This window comes from Mastigoproctus giganteus, chromosome 4 (assembly GCF_048544385.1).
Source record: "Mastigoproctus giganteus isolate SK-2022 chromosome 4, ASM4854438v1, whole genome shotgun sequence".
Taxonomy (NCBI): domain Eukaryota; kingdom Metazoa; phylum Arthropoda; class Arachnida; order Uropygi; family Thelyphonidae; genus Mastigoproctus; species Mastigoproctus giganteus.
In genome coordinates, this window is record NC_143578.1 from 115,082,363 (window position 1) to 115,102,204 (window position 19,842).

Below are 19,842 nucleotides of genomic sequence, written 5' to 3' on the forward strand. Positions count from 1 at the left end.
CTGAAATTTGCACAGTCCCTTGGATATACAGAATTTGATGCGAACTCTGGGTGGCTAGATAAATTTAAGAAGTGCCACAGAATTGTGGAAAAGGTTATTTGTGGAGAAAGTGTTAATGTAAGTGAAGAAGATTGCAACAGTTGGAGGAACAATACCTTAAAGAAGATTTTGGAAGAATATGAGCGTAAGGATATTTTTAATCCTGACGAAATGGGTTTATTCTTTAAATGTTTACCAAATAGAACACTTGCTTTTAAGGATGATAAATGTTTTGGCAAAAAACAAAGCAAAGAAAGAATCACTGTGCTAGTTGGAGCAAATATGACAGGAAGTGAAAAATTAAGACTTTTAGTTATCGGAATATCAAAAAAAACCAAGATGTTTTAGAGGCACAAATCTTTGGAAGTTGACTACACCTTTTTAATAAAAAAGCATGGATGACCAATAAGTCTCCTAGTGAACACGTACAAGGAACTCCAGAAAGCCGCAATCCTGAACACCTGTAGTGATATTTTTAAAGAATGGATGTTAAAACTAGACAGTCGTATAACAAAAGAAAAAAGGAAAATCGTTTGGTAACTGACAACTGTCCGGCACATTCTGCCAAACTTAAAAGTGCGAAGTTGTTGTTTTTTACCACCCAACGTAACGTCAAAACTCCAGCCAATGGACCGAGGCATTATTAAAAATTTTAAATTTCATTATCAAAAGAGAATAATAATGAAGATTGTCAATGCATTATCAGAAAATAGAAACTTGGAGGTTACAATTAATCTTAGAGATTGCATCTCTGAACTGGCAAAAGTTTGGACAAACTATGTTACTGAATATACTATTCAAAATTGTTTTTCGAAAGAAAAACAGATGAACTGCCCCTTTCACAACTGAAAAACTTTTGGACATTAGAATCGTCCGGAAACATCGAAAATGAAATAACACTGGATAGTTACGTATATGTAGATCACAGCAGAACATCCAAATGAAGATGAAATACTGCTGAACAGTGTTAAACGCGACCATGATCACGAAAAAATTAACGATGACGCATCAGAACAACCCGTAGAAAAGCCAACTCGCGAAGAAACGATTAATGCTTGATTAACGGTTCATATGGGTCTACAGTTTTGTGAAAATGTTCCTGATAATGTTTTTAATGCTTTGAATAAATGTGAGATTTTCTTTGAGAATCAGACAATTTTTTAATTGTACTGTGCAAACAAAAATTAGATTTTTTTTAATTTGTGATACCGGCAAAAATTGTGTAAACGTAATTTAAATAAGTATGTTTTTGAAATAAAATAAATTAAAAATAAATGTAGATTCGTTTTCATTTTCTAATTAGATAACAATTTCTAATAAAAAAGATATTCTCTGTATAACGAAATTTCTCTATAACGATTTTTTCCCTGGATTTATCAAATTCGTTATAGGGAAGTTCGACTGTATATATATTATGTTGAAAATGTGAAGAAGATTTTGTTTAATCCTATTGAATCTACAGTATACACCAGAAGTGATGTCGACTAAATGGATAACGAATGTAACGATATATGGTAAGATATGAAAAAGAGAGAGACTGGCAAGAAATTAAAATAAGAAATGAAAAGGTGACCAAGATAAGATTACATTGCAATGTTTTTCACAATTTCAGTGTCTTTGTCAGAGGCTATCCACTGAAATTATGAGAAAGACTGCAATGTTCTTGCTTCTGTTTCCGACATGTTCTGCATGCTATGGTGCATGTGTGCTGTAGACACGTGTTAAGAATGAGATTTGAAATTTTGCGGCAAGAATAAGGTCTAATAAATTGTGCCAATAAATGTATCAATAGGATTAAACAAAATCTTCTTCACACTTTCTACATAATATATATATATATATATGTGTGTGTACACATTATGGCTGTAGGGTACGTTTTGCTAATGCAGTATCCCTGATCCATAATCAATGTTATCTTCATTTTCATACTATTACTCTCCACCCTCCATGATTACTTAGCTTCTTAATACTATTATTCTTTTATTATATATATATATATATATATATATATATATATATATATAAAGTGTGACACTGCAAATTAGGGTTCTTATTCTGTATCAGTTTATCAAATTGGCATAATTTATGAATAAAAACTTTAACAGTATAAATAATGCAGTTTTAGTTCTTAAAAACTATCATCTAAATATGCTGCCTACTTTTTGTTATGCAGCTTTAAAATCAATGCATGAAAAATTTATATGATACAATGTAAGTTTTCATCAATCACTGTGTTTTTTGTGGTATCTTCTCTTCTTATTCAACAATATTTTATGGGTAATCATATATTGTTCCTTCAGATAGTCAGTCCTGAAATTCATTGTGGGGATTACTTTTTGGAATAGGACAAGGTGTTCTTCCCTGGATGGGAGGAGTTGCACCTTTGTTGGGACTCAGATGTATTATACCCACTGCATCCCCCTCCCCCAAAAAGATAAATCTTATAAATAAATAAATTTTCTACTCATACTCAAAACATTCAGAAGATATAGGAGACATAATTACTTCAGTTGTTTACTAGGATAAGATCATAGTGTGCCAAAGATATGAAACTATGCAGTGGTGGCAGTTGAAATGTTTTTAGCCCAATATGCCCAATTTCCCTTTTTACTGCATAGTTCAGATGAATTCATCTGAACTATGCAGTAAAAAGGGAAAAAAGGAAAAAAGTGAAGGTACCCCTGGAACTGGTGGAGTGAAAAAGAAAAGTGGATTGGGGATCATTTTCACATTATTATTTGCGAGAACCATGGCTCTGACTATTGCCGCTACCAACAGGAAGCAAGCAAAAACTACATGACAGTTGAATTGCTGCCTAAAGATATCATGTAATCCACTATGAAGGGTTTTGGAGAAAACTTTGCCTGCAGTTTTTGTATGACTATAATGATTTACAAAAGAAGCACAAAAAGGAAATTTAATTAAAAGGTTTTCAGCTATGCTAGGTCATTCACTGATGAACCAGTCCTCCCAACAGCTCCAAGTACCTTGCAGTGCCCGCAGTGCCAATATTTTTCAGTCAGAAGCCGTCAATCCCATACAAAGGAGCTAAGATGCAGCAGACTTGCACCAGACTCCTCTGTATGAGATTGTCACTGACAATACAATAGGACTTTTGTGATACTCCATTTCTATTAATCTTTTGAGGCTCACATTAGAATTATAATAGTCGGATTTTATATGTTGAACATGTTCCAGGTCCAAATCTAATCATCCCAAAGGTAAACGTAGTGATCTCAAGCACAAAGGAGATCAGATTTCCTAATCCCTACATCAGTTTGAAACCGAGGTTCCTTTTGCCCAGGTTGACAATAGCTCTAACACTGTGTGTTCTATGACATCTTTGGGTTCTTTGGGCGAGCAGCTCTACCACATTGCATCCAGCTCTGCATTGCCTATCCATACTTCTTACTCTTAATGATCATGACCTAGAGAGGGTAGGAAGAGAGTTGATCCTAGTCTTAACTAGGTCAACAAAAGCATGACTGGGTAGCAACTTGGTGCCATCACCCACTCACCGGTGTTGTGAACGAACCTGGTTAGAATTCTTGAAACAGCAGCCATCATAAGAGCCATGCAGGAGATCCCTCCACCTCTTCCTTGTAGATGCCTTGCTATCTACAGATATGTTTCCTTTTAACAAATTCTTGGCCGAGCTCAATTCTTTTCTTATGGATGCCTGTCAACAGATAATGTACTAGGTCAGAAGCAAAGTCCAATTGCTTCTCTAATTGCTATTTTTTCACTAAGGGAATAAACTAACGTAACGATGGGATTCCTAGCCCACTGTCCATAATGTCAGCATAGAAATATGTATTAACCACATCATTTTGTAATCTAAGCCTTTTTTTTTTTTTTTTTTTTTTTTTCAGCATGGTAGCTGTTATCCTCCCCAGCATTAAACAATGATAAAATCTGGGTAGAAGATATGTCCAGAGGATAAACAGCCTCTGCTGGGGATTTAACGGAGCTTTTTGAAGCCGCCCAGTGAGACAGTCGGATACGCTTTACAGAGACATCAAAGGCAATTCCCAAATATTTCCAGGTCCAATTTATATCACCCTAAGGTAACCTGGTCTCTCCAATTAGGAAATTCTTGGACTCTACTTTGACCTTCTTCTGTCTACGCCAGGCCACCCAAGATAATGTCCAACTCTTCTCAGCATTGATTCTAAGATCTATAGCACTAAAGAAGTTATTTGCCTGGCCTAAAAGGCACTGCAGCCCAGATTGTGTTGAAGCTGCCAGGATGAGGTCATCAGCAAAAGCCAGAGCATTTACATTACAGCAGGCCCCCGTTATAACGCGGTTCGCTTTACGCTGATTCGCTATAACGCTGTTCTTATATTATAACCCGTATTTGACTATAACGCTGTCAAAACTCACTATAACGCTATTTTACTAGCATACAGATTGAATTTTTGGCAAATCCGTCTTCAGTCCAGTCTGTTTTGAGCCTTTTTTTTTTTTTTTTTTTGGCAAAAGGAGAAAATAGCCACCATGAAATTAACTACAGTAATTATTTTTATAATTTCTACTCTATGTACAAAATTGAAACTTTCAATATGCTCTATTTTCTTGGTGTGGATAGTTTCAAGGGAGAAATTCTTTTTTAGTACACAAGCTGAAAAAATTTACCATCCAGTGTCATACGAAGTTACGAAGTTGATTTACTCCCTATCTCTTCTTTAGATAGGGAGTAAATCTATCTCTAATAGATTTACTCCCTATCTCTTCTTTTGTTTTACTGTGGGAACTATAACTTGCGAAATGTTTTTCACACAATCAATCCCATGAGTGCTAAATGCGGTGCTGTTTCTTATACAGTATTCTCTTGTCTTCTGAACTCCTCTGACCTTGTGGTCACCTGAAGTACATAAAATTTGTTTGTTTTACTGTTTTGGAAATTCCATAAACATTCTCCATGACTCACACCATAATTTATTACAGTATTTTCATGCAATAAACAACCATTTGATTTTACTGCACGGTAAAATCGAACTTTTCAGATAAATAAAACATTTGTCACCGTCTTCAGCTCACTTACCAGAGGAATTCTAGATATCATTCAGTGCATACAGTGTTAGACATACAGACAGTTTACTGTACTCGAACATCGTATCACAATCAGTGCAACGCAGTTACATTTGCAGAGAGTTATGGCGGATAAGAATGAAAAAGCAACAATGTCTGGACGCGGTGCAAAGATTGGAAAGGTAAGAAAAACATTGAGTTTGAAAATTAAATTAGACGTTTTGAAGAGAATTGATTCCGGTCAAAGACAAGTGGATGTGTGCAATAATTTAGGACTGGCAGGTTCAACTGTAAGAACAATCATAAAAAATAAAGAATCAATTTTAGCAGCTGGAAAAACAGCTGTTCCCCTGCAGGCAACTAAATTGACCAGGGCTAGGCCGGCTATTATGATTGAAATGGAGAAACTTCTACATAATTTTATTGAAGACAACATTCAACGTAGAATTCCATTAAGTTCAATTATTATTAAAGAAAAAGCGAAGAGCCTATATGAAGATTTAAAGGAAGCTCACCCCGAAAAAAAAAAAACGTGGAACCATTTAACGCTAGTAAGGGCTGGTTTGATAGATTTAGAAAGCGCTATAACCTGCACAACGTAGCAATACAGGGAGAAGGTGCAAGTGCAGATCAACAAGGAGCCGAAACTTTCAAAAAAGAATTTGTTAAAATTATTGAAGAGGGATGTTATACTGCTCAACAAGTTTTTAACATAGATGAAACAGGTCTTTTTTGGAAACGAATGCCTAAAAGAAGTTTCATATCGAAAGAAGAAAAAAACATGCCAGGCTTCAAAGCGGCGAAGGATCGGTTAACTTTGTTGTTGGGTGGTAACGCTGCAGGGGATTTTAAATTAAAACCCCTTTTAGTTTACCATTCCGAAAATCCAAGGGCTCTTAAAGGTTTAGCTAAATCAAACCTACCTGTCATCTGGAAGGCTAATAAAAAAGCTTGGGTAGCCAGACCGCTTTTCATTGATTGGTATGCTGAGTTCTTCTGTCCTGCAGTGGAAAAATATTGTGCAAAAAATAACATTGGTTATAAAGCTATTCTAATCATGGACAATGCGCCAGGACACCCAAACAAAGAGAGCTTAGAAGACTTGAACAATCACATAAAAGTTTTTTACATGCCTCCAAACACTACGTCTCTGATCCAATCAATGGACCAAGGAGTAATTGCCACATTTAAAGCGTACTACATAAGGAACACCTTTTCCCAAGCTATTAAAGCCATCAACACTGAAAGTGTACAGAGTTTAAAGGAGTTTTGGAAATCCTATAACATTAAAACCGCCATCTGCAACATTTCAAGTGCCTGGGATGAAGTGACTCAGAAAACCATGAATGGAGTGTGGAGGAAAGTTTGGAAAAATTGCATAAAGCATTCCCAGGAACCTGATGATTCCGTTGAAAATGTTAAAACACAAATTGTTGAGCTCGGAAAAGAAGCAGGATTACACGAAATTAGCGAAGACATCGTACAAGAGATGATCGACAACGACAGGGATGGCCTCTCTAATGAAGAACTAATGGAAATTATAAAAGAACAAGAGCTTGCTATTGAGGGAGATGATGATCAAGATACTATAGATGAAGAACCGATGAAGTCGCTGACTGCAAAAGGACTTAGTGAAGCTTTTGAACACTTCGAAAAAATGTGTGATTATTTCCGGGAGAACGACCCTGACATGGAACGAAGTGCCAAGGTAATAAGAAATTTGAAGAAAGAAATATCCCTACATGTTGTTGTACAATGAGAGGAAGAAGGCCAAAGCACAACCCAAAATCGACTCATTTTTCAGTCCAAAGATACGAAAACTCGAGAGCACAGGGCCATCGAATTAATAAATTCATGATTTTCGTTAGTTAATTACCTCATAATTATGTGTATATAATGTAGAATATTTTATATGTACAAAATTTTGAATATTAAATATTTTTAATCGACATTGGTGCATATTTTCACTACCATTTATTATTGATTAGAAAATATCCAATGGAATAGACCGCAACTCACAAATACATATGTTACCTTATGGGAATATGACGCTCGCTTAGCGCGGATTCACTTAGCGCTCTGTTTTCCCGGAACGAACTATCAGCGTTAAGCGGAGGGTCACCTGTATATTGTCTTAATTTAAAACCAATATATATAGGAATTTTACAGAATAATTGGTCTAATACCAAATTAAAAACAAGGGTGACAAGGGGTTCACCCTGCCGCACACCATTTGTAGGACAAAGCTTAAGGCAATCAATTCTGAACCTCATTGAGGTAACACAGGAGCAATGCAATTTAAAAATATAATTGATAGAAGTCACAGGCAAACGTCTCCTCTGAAATGCCTCATTTATAGCATGAAAAGAGATGCTATCAAATGCTTTACATAAGTCAATAGAGGCTATTTGAAGAGTCTTGAGTTCCTTTCTTGCAGCATCAATCAATGATTGTAAGATAATCGTATTTTCAGCAGCTCTGTCAATTGGAAGAAAAGCTTTTTGTCTATTGTCCAACTTAATCATAGATGAAAGTCTATCTTGTGGTAAGTTCTTAAGATAATAGAAGGCAGACACAGTAATTGGTCAAGGTTTGGATGGTTGATTTGAATCGACCTTTTTTTGAAATAAAAATAGTATATGCATCATATAAACACTGGGGAATAAAATCGACTCATAAAAATAAGTGCATAACGTCAATCAGTACTTTTTTTCAGAATAGATCTTAGTTGCATGGGAGTCACCCCATCCGGACAAGAACTAGATGATAATGCTGGAAAAGCTGATCTCAATTCCATACTATTATTGGTTTATTAATTGGTTTATTAACAGGATTGGTTAATCCTGTTATTATTTTCTATAATAACAGGATCTTCATCATAGTCCGCTGGAATGTCTTCTTCCAAATTATCTTTACAAAAATTTTTGAACAACGAAAATTCCACTACTTTGTCAGACATCTTTACAGGATCCAAAATATTGCGAGCACATCTTTTACGATTTTTATAATAAAGACATTGAGTATTAGCATACTCCTTCCTCAAACGACGTCTACTTAAAACAACGTCTACTTAAGTTGGAAGGAACTGCTGGAGTTTTAACTATAGGTCGAGATTGAGGAGGCAATACACCAACTGTGCTAGATTTAATATAATTACTCAATTCATCGACATCCAACCTGTTATCCTGAGCTTCAGCCATAAGTTAAAACGGGAATCTCAGCAATAGAGGACAACATTTTATCATATAATAACTCCTTGGTGATTGCAGACAGAATGCTTTCCTAAGTTTCCTCAGAACCGATCACCTCCTCAGAGTCATCCCCAGAGGTACACTCACTAGGTTGGTTAAGATTTCCCATTAACAAAGGATAGCCTTGGGAAGTCAAAGTATCTAAGATTTTGGAGTATGAAACGAGCTTCCTTCTACCTTTAATCGCCTCTAGCATCCTTGAAAATCCTTGATGGAAACAAGAGTTGCAAACGTTGGTTCTTATTCTTTACACCCTCTCCTCGAAGTTGAAGTTCGGCATGGGCGAGCATCTGGACTTCCTCCTGACCATCTAGCTTTTACCCTTGAGGTTACAATTTAGCACTGGTTTCATTTGGATGGGCTCTCTTCAAATGGAGACCCTGGCCGGATTTGGTAGAAAAACAATGACAAACAGAGTATTCAAAGGCAACAGCAGTCATTGAAGATACTGGGGGCTCATCAACACTTATAGAGGCAATACCAGCTTCCTGCGGTGGTAGATTCTGCACCAGTGCACGAGATGCAAGAATTTTCACATTTCGATTTTTAGGCCCGAGAAATTCAGTGCCCTGGTGAGAGGAATAGCATGCACCACTTTAGCCAGGACTCACCTGCCTAGCCCACACCACGAGGGGGTAGGGTGCTCCATACTTGTGGCTGACATTCGTCTCCACTTTGTGAGCCAATGTATATACAATTAACCTGAAAGTGGATACCAGTACGATTAACTTGTTGGAGTCTCCTAGAGTCGAGTGAACTAGAGACTTAATTGAGTTGCTGGCTGGCTTCTATAATTCCTGCCCCCTCTCTCTCTCTCTTTCTCTCTCACACACCCCCCAAACCAGTCAGATCATGTGTCGCAACCACTCAGTATATCCTTTTACTGTTCAACCTTAAACTCAGAGTCAACTTTTCTTCCTCATTTATCCCTTGGGCAGGAGCAGCAGTGCGTAGCACACGCTTCTTGGTTAGACTGGGGTTCGAGCCCGGGCCCACCAAATACGGAGGATGTGGAAAGGTCAGGGAATGACCACCGCATATCCCCGGAGAAATATGGCCTTAGTTGCTAATGCTCCTAAAAACCAAATAACAAACATTTATCCCTTCAACTTTTGTTTTCTGTAGCAACTTTTCTTCACATGCATTTCCTAAAAATTACAATTTACAGAAATTCAAGTCTAATGTCAGTATGTACCTTCTTTCATCTACTCAACCTTCAATGCATGTGCTGAAGTGATGCACTTAGAGGAGTGTTTTGGGTGTCTTGAATTTTACCCCAACCATTTTCTGTTCCATAGGCAAAAGTAGATTGCTGAGTATAGAGGAGGCCCCACAACTTATTGTATGGATCACAGCTGTCTATCTCATTCTGGAGAAGAAATGTCAGTACTTTGTTGTTGGGATTGCTGATGAAAGAACAATAAAATACAGTATTTAAATGGAAATATTATGCTACATCAGTCAATATAATGATCCCTGTTTTGTCCACCGATTATTCTGCATCAAATAATTTCCACTTTGAACAGTCTTCTTAATCTTGGGTAATAGTTAAGATTCAGTCACTTGAAATGACTTTATTGTTCATAACTGTTAAATTTTGATTTACTTGAATAACAAATGTTTGCATCAGGGCAGGACTTGTCTGTATCATTTTTTAGACTCAGAATACAGTATTTATTATAAAAGACATGCAAATATAAAAATTAAACCATTGCAGGCTAATGTTATTTAATGGTAGTAATAAAGATTATTACTATTATTATCTTATTATTCAATAGAATTTTTCAATATTTCTTTTAGGATGATGTGTCAAATCTGCAGTTAGCGTGGGAAGTTTTGGAGTTGGCAAAAATAGTTTTTACAAGGTAAACTGCTGATCCAACTAAAATTATGTTTATAAAAATTGTGTTATTTCTAATTTTATATTTGTGTGGGGTTTCTTTTACTGTTAAAAATAATGTTAATTTATACAAATGCACTTGCTATTTTATTTAATAAGATTATCTTTGTATTGGCAACAAGATGCACGGAAATAAAACTTATGCAGTGCCAGCCAAAAATAAATAAATAATAACTCGCTTCATTTGCCCATCACTTCAAACAGTTTGGCCACACCTTTAAATTTGTTTAAATTACACAAGTGTGTAAGTACACAAGACCTAGTGGAAGTTTATTCCAACAGTCTCTAGCTGAGGTCAAATTTTTGTGTATCTCTTCTGCAACTTCAACTATCTTTTTCCAATTTCTGTTTTTCATCTTCAGTGTCTCGTCTAAAAAAGATTAAAGATGCATTATACATTTTAGTCAAGTCAGTGCATGCAGAGGCATAATTTCCAGAGTTTGCAATTTGGAGAGCCCACTCTCATTGGGAAAGAACTTATGCTTTTCTCTGCACCCTTTCCAGTAGATCTATATCCTTCCTAAAATAAGGTTTCCAAACCTTATGCAGATTCCAGATGTGAACCATCTGTTGCATTATACAAAAGGATACTCACCTCTTTGTTCCTTTTGTAGAATTCCATGATTTGTTCTAATAGCCTGTTTTCACTATTGTATCAGAGAACTTCATATCATTAGATCTTTACTTATCACTTTTACTTTTTACCTTGAGTTTGGTGCTAAAAAAATGATATTTTATTCCAGGGTTATTGCTATCCAAATACAGTGCCTTGTACGGTCAATTCTGCTATAACACGCATTTTAACAATGCTAATTTGCTCCAGTGCAACTGATGTATTAGGGAATAATGCGAGATAACATGATTTTCATGTTGGCTCGTGTGTGATTTCGTCTGCAAGTAATACCAGGCGAGTGCAAAATCCGGTACCAAGCTGAACGAAGTGACCTGCGCAGCAATACATACAAGATTATGAAGCCTTAAAAATGTCAAACGTCAAATGTGTGACAGCTATATATCCCATTTACTTAGTTGTATTGGTCGGAGACACACTGTTGTCATTCACTGTATTCACAAGATAACATGTGAAATCGTAGGCCAACTCAAGTTTTCAGGAGCTCATTTTTTATTCAAACAGAAATTTCATGAAGCGGGACAGCATGAGCAGAGGTGCACATTTCTGGAGGTCACTACTGTAAAACAGTAAAAACAATTTGCAGTTCACAGTTATTGGGCTTTTCTGTTAGTACAGTCTGCGCAAGTAGCACGTGGTATCATCACCGTCTTCCCCACACCGGGTGGAAAAGGGCCCAGGTTCGAATCCCATCGTTGACGTGAGGAACTTTAATGGATTTCTTTCACTCCGTGGCTGAGTTAGTCAGTCTCAGACGTAGATAGCAAGGTTTTTCATCCAGCAAAACGGGCAAATCGACCGGAGAATACACGCAATTGACAGACACAAAACACATGGGTAGATGTAATCCATAGGTTCCCAAAGTGTGTGGTACCGCCCCCCCCCCCCAGTGGGTTCAGAAGCAATTGGGGGGCATTCAGGCAGTCTGGGGGTCGGTGGCTCCTACTGTATTTTTATCTCCTCGGGTCCTGTGGACCCAGTTCAAAGGTCAACTAATAAATTCTATAATTTTTACTCTATGGACACAGCTGAAATTCGCTATAGGTGAAGCCAGAACTGTTTTTCTTCAATTTTCAAAACCTTCTATTGAATTTCACGCAAATGACAAAAATGTGACATCAAGTGTGTAATTTTTTAGGCCTTTTTCTTTATTTTTCTAAACCCAACCTAATTAGCCTAGGGCCTTTGAAACGCGACAACGCGAGCTACTGTGAGTTGACATAGCAATAAAGCGAAACAGTAGCAACAACTGTTTTTGAAAGGCGAACAGATCGTATTTCCTTTCTTCAACGTGTATTTCTCCTACGAACAGAAAATCAGCAAAATTCATCTTTTAGAAACGAGAAAAACTGGTGTAAAACTGATAACACTGCAATGCGCATTTGATAAAATAAAAAGTTTGCTTTATTGTAATTATTTTTAGTAAACAGTATCGGAACAGCAGTTTCCTGGGTTTGATCTTCTAATGAAATTTTGAGAAAATATTTCTATTTGTAGCTGCGTTATAAACTTCGAAAACTGGTGTGCAAAAGAAGAAAAAAAAAATCATCCGCTATGAATAACGGATTGTTTCTTGAAATATGTATTCTTCACAAAACTGCAATATTTTCTAACAGTACAAAGCTAACAGATTGCAACTAACGGCTGCTCAGAAAGTATTCTTAGAAGATATTTACTTGTTACGCTTTGATGTCATCGCAAAGTGAGAAATTCTGTTTTAGTACAGAAGCCGAATAAATTCACTATCCGCTGTCATAATGCTGTTCTGAACTGCAATAAACAGATAAACCTCGCTGAAAAATAGATTTTCTCCCCATCACTTCTCTTGCTTTGCTGTAGTTTTTGGTGAGCAATTTCGCACACTCAAGTTGGCGACTGCTAAATGCGATGCGGTTTCTTATATTCTCTCTCTCTATTTCGGGATCTCTGACCGTGTGGTCATCCTGCAGTATAAACAGAAAATTTGTTAGTCGGAATGCTGCCCACCGATGGCACCAATTATCAACTCTTTTACTGTCCTTCTAATTTTCAATATGTGCAGATTATCGACTTGGGCAAAATTCGGAAGTGCTACTTCAATTAGGAGCAAAAACCGTTTGCCCCAACATAACGAATTACTTTAGGTATAGTAAAGGGCGACTACTGATGATTTTACTCACTCAAAGGAAAGTAACTGTAGTCATTTGTATTCTTGGACAAGCTATACGGCAACGTTTGAAATGTATAATGCAGTTCACTGGCTAATATTTCCAGGGGGATTATTGCAAAATATTGTTCCGAAAAGCAATTACAATAAAGCAAAGAGGGTTTTTTATCGAATGCACACCGGAAAAAAATCGGAGTAATCTGAATTTAGGCATCCTACGATGAAGCTGACTTATTAGAACTTTAGCATCTGTTGTGAAACTGAATGCAATAAAGAAATACTTTCGAATCCACGATGAAACTGACTTACTAGAACTTCAGCATCTGTGATGAAAGTTACAGTTGTGGACCTTTGACAATCTCCTGACCTTCCTCCCGCTAAAAGAGTATTTTTATTTCTTTCTCTCTGTCTCTTTCCCTTTGGGTCGGACTAGAAAGGGTGAACTCCCTCCCCCAAGTGAATGAAAGGAAGTGGAAATTTCAGGAAAATGAATCCCATTTTCCTTCATTCAGCAAACAGCAGCTCTGTCAGCACAAGAGAAGTGAAATTACATTTGCAGCTCAGAATGAAATTCAAGTAAGCAAACATATGACGCTTTATGGTGAGTTTTTCAGGCGTGTGTGTGATAATGAAAATTCAATTTTTCCCTCAAACTTTTTGATGGTATCAAATGCATATAAAACAATCCGTTACTCATAGCATATATATATATATATATATATTTTTTTTTTATTTTTTTTATTTATTTTTTTTTTTTTCGTTTGCACACCAGGTAAGATGCATGCGAATTTCCTTCGACATTAGAGTTCGAAGTTTATAATGCAGCTACAAATAGAAATATATTTTCTTGAAAGTTCGTAAGATCAAATATACATCCATGAAATTGCTGTTCCGATTTAGTCCTCTAGAAACAATTGCAATAAAGCGAACTTTTTTTTTTATGAAATGCGCATTGTAGTGATCAGTTTTACGACAGGTTTTTTTTTTTTTTTTTTTTTTCCTTCCGTTTCCAGTATAGCTTCCAATAGATGAATTTTCTCTATTTTTTGTTAGTAGATACAATACATACTGAAGAAAGGAAATGAGATATTTTTGTTTTTCAAAACCAATTTGTTGCAATTCTTTCGTACAACAATTATGAAAAACAGTAAAAGCAAAATGTTGTGACAGAGCGACAATGCAAAATATTGTTCGCAAGTAATGATGCTCAACTGTTTATTTTCCACAAAACTTGTTTACAGTTTTATTTTCTTCTTGGATCACCTTGGTAACACTAATGACGTAAGCTTGACCAGTCAATTATATCTCCGCGTCTGGTGATTCGTTTGAGACTGATTAGACGCGAATTTTAAACTAATGCCGTAGTGCGTTTCATCTTCAAAGCTTCCAAGGCCGTTTTGCCGACGTAATAATTCATAAATTGATATGTGATCGTACATTTTTGCTGTTTAGGAATAAGTTTCATTACAATCATCAGTCGAAAGTGTGATAGATAAGTGGAGTCATGCAAAGTGTAAATTAAATCTTTTATTTTGTGAATATTGTTGCAAATTTTATTACTTCATTATGTCTAAATCTAAGAAGAAATGTCGACAGTACAGTATTGAGTATTTGAAATATGGCTTTATTCAGTCTCCTATGAACCAATTATTACCTATGTGCTTGATTTGCCAAAAAGTATTTTCAAATGAAGCAATGAAGCCTTCTAGGCTACAAGAGCATTTGACTAAAATACATGCTGACGAAAAGGATAAAGATTTATTCTATTTTCAAGTACTAGAAGAAAAATATTTTAAACGTCCAACTATATCAAAACTTTTTGCGTCGTCCACTAAACAAGATAATGACGAATTACAAGCTTCTTATAATATTTCATTATTAATTGCAAAAGTGGGAAAACCACTCACAATTGGTGAGGAATTAATCTTGCTGGCAGTAAAAGAAGTAATAATCACTGTGCTTCCTAAGCCAGCGTCAGATATCGTCAGAAAAATTCCTTTGAGCAATAATTCAGTGCAAAGAAGAATCGATGAAATGGCTGAAGACATTGAAAAATCATTGTGCGATTATTTGAAGACATGCCAATTTTCCATTCAACTCGATGAATCAACTCTCCCAAATAATGAAGCACTACTCTTATCATACGTACGATTCATAAAAGAAAAAAAAGTATGTCAAGAATTATTATTTGCTAAAAATTTGGAAGCAGATATAAAGGGAGAATCTATATTTAATACCATGAATAAGTTTTTTCAAGAGAAAGACATTCCTATTCATAATATTTTGTCTGCTGCTACTGATGGTGCTGCAGCAATGACAGGGCACCACAAGGGTTTCATAGCGCATTTGAAACAAGCAGTACCAAATGTACTCGCTATACATTGTGTTCATCGTCAACATTTATTTGCTAAGAATTTAAGTGAATGCCTGCATACGTCGCTCCATTATGTTATTAGAGCAGTCAGCAAGATTAGAAGCAATTCATTGAGTGACAGATTGTTTAGCCAACTTTGTAGTGAAAACGATGAAGATTTCAATCATTTGTTTGAAACAAAATCATTTGTTCGTTGGCTTTCAAAAGGTATTTGTCTGAATCGATTTTACAATTTGTTTCATTCAGTACTAGATTTCCTAGAAAACAGACTACGGATTCCGGGCCAACCTGATTACATCCAAAAATGACATCGCTTATTTGATAAACCTCTATAAAATATTTAATGAAGTCAATCTACAATTACAAGGTGATGAATGGAATTTAATTAAAACAAAAAACGTTATTGCTGCTTTTCTGGGGAAACTTCTTCTGTTCAAGCGGAATCTAGGCTGAGGGGAATATAGCCATTTTCAAATTTATCAGCAGTGTCTCTCAAAAAGGAAGATTTACTTACATACTGCCAACACTTGGAGGTTCTCCATGCTGATTTTAATGAGCGATTCAAGGATATTCTAAACATGAATATACCAAATTGGGTTCTAGATCCTTTCTCACATGTAAACACAGCAGGATCATCAAATTTAGAAGAGGAACTCATAGAACTCACAACAAATGAAGAACTAAAAATAAAATTCAAAAGTGGATACCAAAAGTTCTGGCTTCAGAAATCAATACCGACACTGTACCTGGATTATGGGAAATAGTGCAGAGATTTTTAATTGCATTTCCATCTTCTTATTTGGCTGAGCAGGGGTTTAGTGCTGTAGCGAATTTCCTTTCTAAGAAAAGGAACCGATTGCATATAACTGAGCGTGGCGATTTACGACTGTTTTTAACGAAAGTTGAACCCAATATTAACAAACTTTTAAAAATGCATCAGGCTCATCCTTCACATTAATTTGTTATTTTTTCTTTGTATTTTTACTGTGTAAGTTCGAAATAAACAATTTTCTAATGAATTTGATGGTGTTTTAATTATTACAATAAGATTCTTACTAATGTAATACAACCTCCTAATATGTATTCCGAATTTTCATATTTAAACCATTGTATGAAACTGTGCATAATGTTATTCGAGCATACACTTTACAATCTTTACATATGAGCTATGTTTCATCAAAATCGGAATAGCAATAACTGTGTTCAAGATGAAGCACATGTTGGCCGCTACTTTTTCAATAATTTAACAGCGTAAGCAGTAGTGTATCATTAGTTGCTATTTACGTCGAAAATATCAAATGGCTTGAATGCAGAAAACTATTATAATGGGGGTGCGTTACAAAATTTATGTCTTGCAAAGTGGGCGGTGGCCCGAAAAAGTTTGGGAACCTATGATGTAATCGATTATAGATGATCCTAATAAATAAATTATTTTTTTTTTTTCTGTTAGTGCAATCTGATTATAAACGGATAGTAAACTCCATTTTATTGCATTTGCGATAATACCGATAGCTGGAATTCTGTGGATTTTTACATGATTATGGTGAAATGTGTTTCCCCTTCCGAAGTCTTCAATCATATATAAATAAATTTTCAGAATCTTCTCTTCATTATTATTTTTTAAGCTTTGTAAACTTGTTAATCCGTATCTCACTTGTGCAGTTTGTGCATGCTGTGTTCGTTATTGATTGTTTATCTTCTTTACTGTTTTAAAATTTACAGTTAAAAAAAAAAAAAAATCAGTGATAGAAATATCAATTAGTATGCATATATTATATTATATTATTAATTATGCATGTAAGCATCTCCAACGAATACAAGTTATCTTGTCAAGATCAAGTGCTATATTTACTGTAATATTTATTTATTAGAAATATCAGATGTTTAAACCTGTGTTAGTTAGCAATTTTATTGGGTTTGTAACTTTTTTTACTGTTTTACTTACCAGACTGAACAGTTTTTTTAAAATACCATAACGCAGAAGTTTTTAGGAACACATGTACTGTGTTAAAGCAGAACTGACTGTATTTATCAATATTAAACATCAATTGCCATTTTTAATTCCATCTGTCTAGTTTATCTAGCTCTTAAAGTAACATACCCTTATTAACCACCATATCCACCTTTGTATCATACAAAACGTAGAGACATCAAACTAAAACACCTACGTATCATTAATAATATGACAAACAGTGAGGATCCAACATCGACCCTGTGTATTTCACTACCCAGGGTCAATATATTTCAATACAGTACCTTGTATTTATCAATATTATATCTTATTACTCTTATTAACCACCATACTCACCTTTGTATCATTACAAAATATGGACACATCAAAATTAAAATACCTAAGTATCATTAATAATATGACAAACAGTGAGGGATCCAACATCAGCCCTCTGTATTTCACTCATCACATTAGTCCATGAAGAGTAGTGACCATTTATAACCACTTTTTATCTCTACTGCCACTTAACCATCTCTTAATTCCCAGTACTAACTTGCCCTGAATGCCACATTCACTCTAGTTTATACAGTAATCATATGTGTAGTACAGTGGCAAAGGCTTTTTTTTTTTTTTTGGAAATCTAAGTACAGTAAACCCCCCCCCGCTATTCGAGGGGGTTACATTCCTGAGAAATGCAGCGAATACCGAAAACACGAATACCGAGTTATGGCTCCCATAGTAATAAAGGGGTTCCGTTCCAAAGTATGAAATATATAAGAAAAACTAGTCTAAAATTGTCTATGTATGTATTATATGTACCTTCATAATATGACTATGTACATAGACAGTACATAGTGAAATGCAAGCATATGGCATCGAAATGAAAATAAGAAACAATTTAATATTATGTGTAATATTTATTAGAAATTTCAAACAAATCTTTCAAACCAGCTTCTTTGCTAGCTAAAAAACTTATCCCGCCAGTGCTATCACCAGTTTTGCTAAAGTGTTGATAAAGGAGTTTTGCCTTTTCACAAATGATGAGTGAATTTAACGGAATTTTATTTTGAGTTCGGTCTTCTATCCACAGATTTAAAGCCTTTTCCATTTTTCCTAATTTAACATCACGAGTTAGAGCAAATTTTTGAAGCAGTTAGCGCGTTTTCACGGACACTACGGCAGATTTTTTCTTCCGATTTCTTGATTGATCGTACTGTTCACTCATTGATTTTATAATGTTTTGCCACTGAGGAGACACTTTCACCATTAGAAATTTTGTCTAATAACTCAATTTTATTCGCTAATGTCATTGCCTTCTTTGATCTTTTCAAATTTCCCTTGTTATTCGTAGTCATATTTTTGTACGGGTTAGAAAGAACTTATCCACAATAAAGTCACTTTCTTCCGTTAACACACTCGAAAAAGTCTGTTTTACACTGCAAAATGGTAGATTTATCGATTTTCTAAGCATATCAATTTATAAGCATATAAATTAAAAGCAAATGACGAGACCTTCCATGATAAGCGCTTAACACATACTGAACAAGGATTAGCAAGAAACATCCACGCTCGAGATTTTGTCACCCCTCTCCCCCCACCCACTGAGTGCTGTTTTGACTGGGAAAGATAATTTTAGCCACGCCCATCTTTTTTTTATGGCGGAAAATGTTCACGGCGCTTTAAAATTCACATTTTTTCAGGTTTCATTTTATATTAAAACAGCGACCGCGAATACAGATACCGCGAATAGCGGGGGTTTACTGTATATGGTGTCAGAATTATTTTTGGCATTCAGTTCCTTTGTGATAACCCCCGTAGTAGCATGATCACCCGCTAACAAATCTATATATGATTGCTTTCCTGTCAAGATGATCCTGCATTATTTACCCTATCACAGAGGGCAGGCTTTGACCTCTGGTAGGATAACCTTTGACCTATCCTTGTAAATCTCTAATCCCACTAGGGGGCCCCCGTGGCCAAGTAGCCAGATTTGTGTCATGTGCTGTTCTTCTACTTGGCCACAGGAACCCTGGTGGGACTCCACATTACCCATACACATCACTAGGAGCTTAGCCAGGCAGTAGAGATTGCTTCTCTGGCTGGTCTCCACCATGGTCACCTGAGCTTCTTGGATGGAGACCAAGTTAACAAACAAAAAAAAAAAAAAAAAAAAAGAAAGAAAGAAAGAAAAGAGAGTTACAGTATTGGCAGAACAGTGCAAGAAAGGGTGGGTAAAAAGAAGAATAACTGCAAAATACTGTATAACTTTCATCCCCCAGTTAACAATGTAGATGTTCCATAGGTCTGACGTAGCCGAGTGGACCGGGGTTCAAGCCCGTGACTACTGAATACGATAAATACTTGTATTGACGATTTATTGTAAACTCTACTGACTTGGTTGTTGTGCCCGAGTATAAACAGAAAATTTATTTATTTATTGTTAAATGTTCTGCCAGCCAAAGGATAGGGGGATCCCCAGTGGAGAAACCCCCCCCCCATGGTTGGTGAAGAAAGTT

The 19,842-nt window shown here is 35.8% G+C and overlaps 1 protein-coding gene across 1 annotated transcript in view; it reads left to right on the forward strand.

Annotated features, from left to right (window-relative positions):
- Positions 1-19,842, forward strand: part of Nasp (Nuclear autoantigenic sperm protein) — a 161,780-nt gene that overhangs the window by 101,074 nt on the left and 40,864 nt on the right. Inside the window, exon 6 of the mRNA XM_090372344.1 lies at positions 10,125-10,189. Coding sequence (XP_090228470.1) covers positions 10,125-10,189 — 65 coding nt within the window. The remainder of the gene's footprint in view (positions 1-10,124; positions 10,190-19,842) is intronic.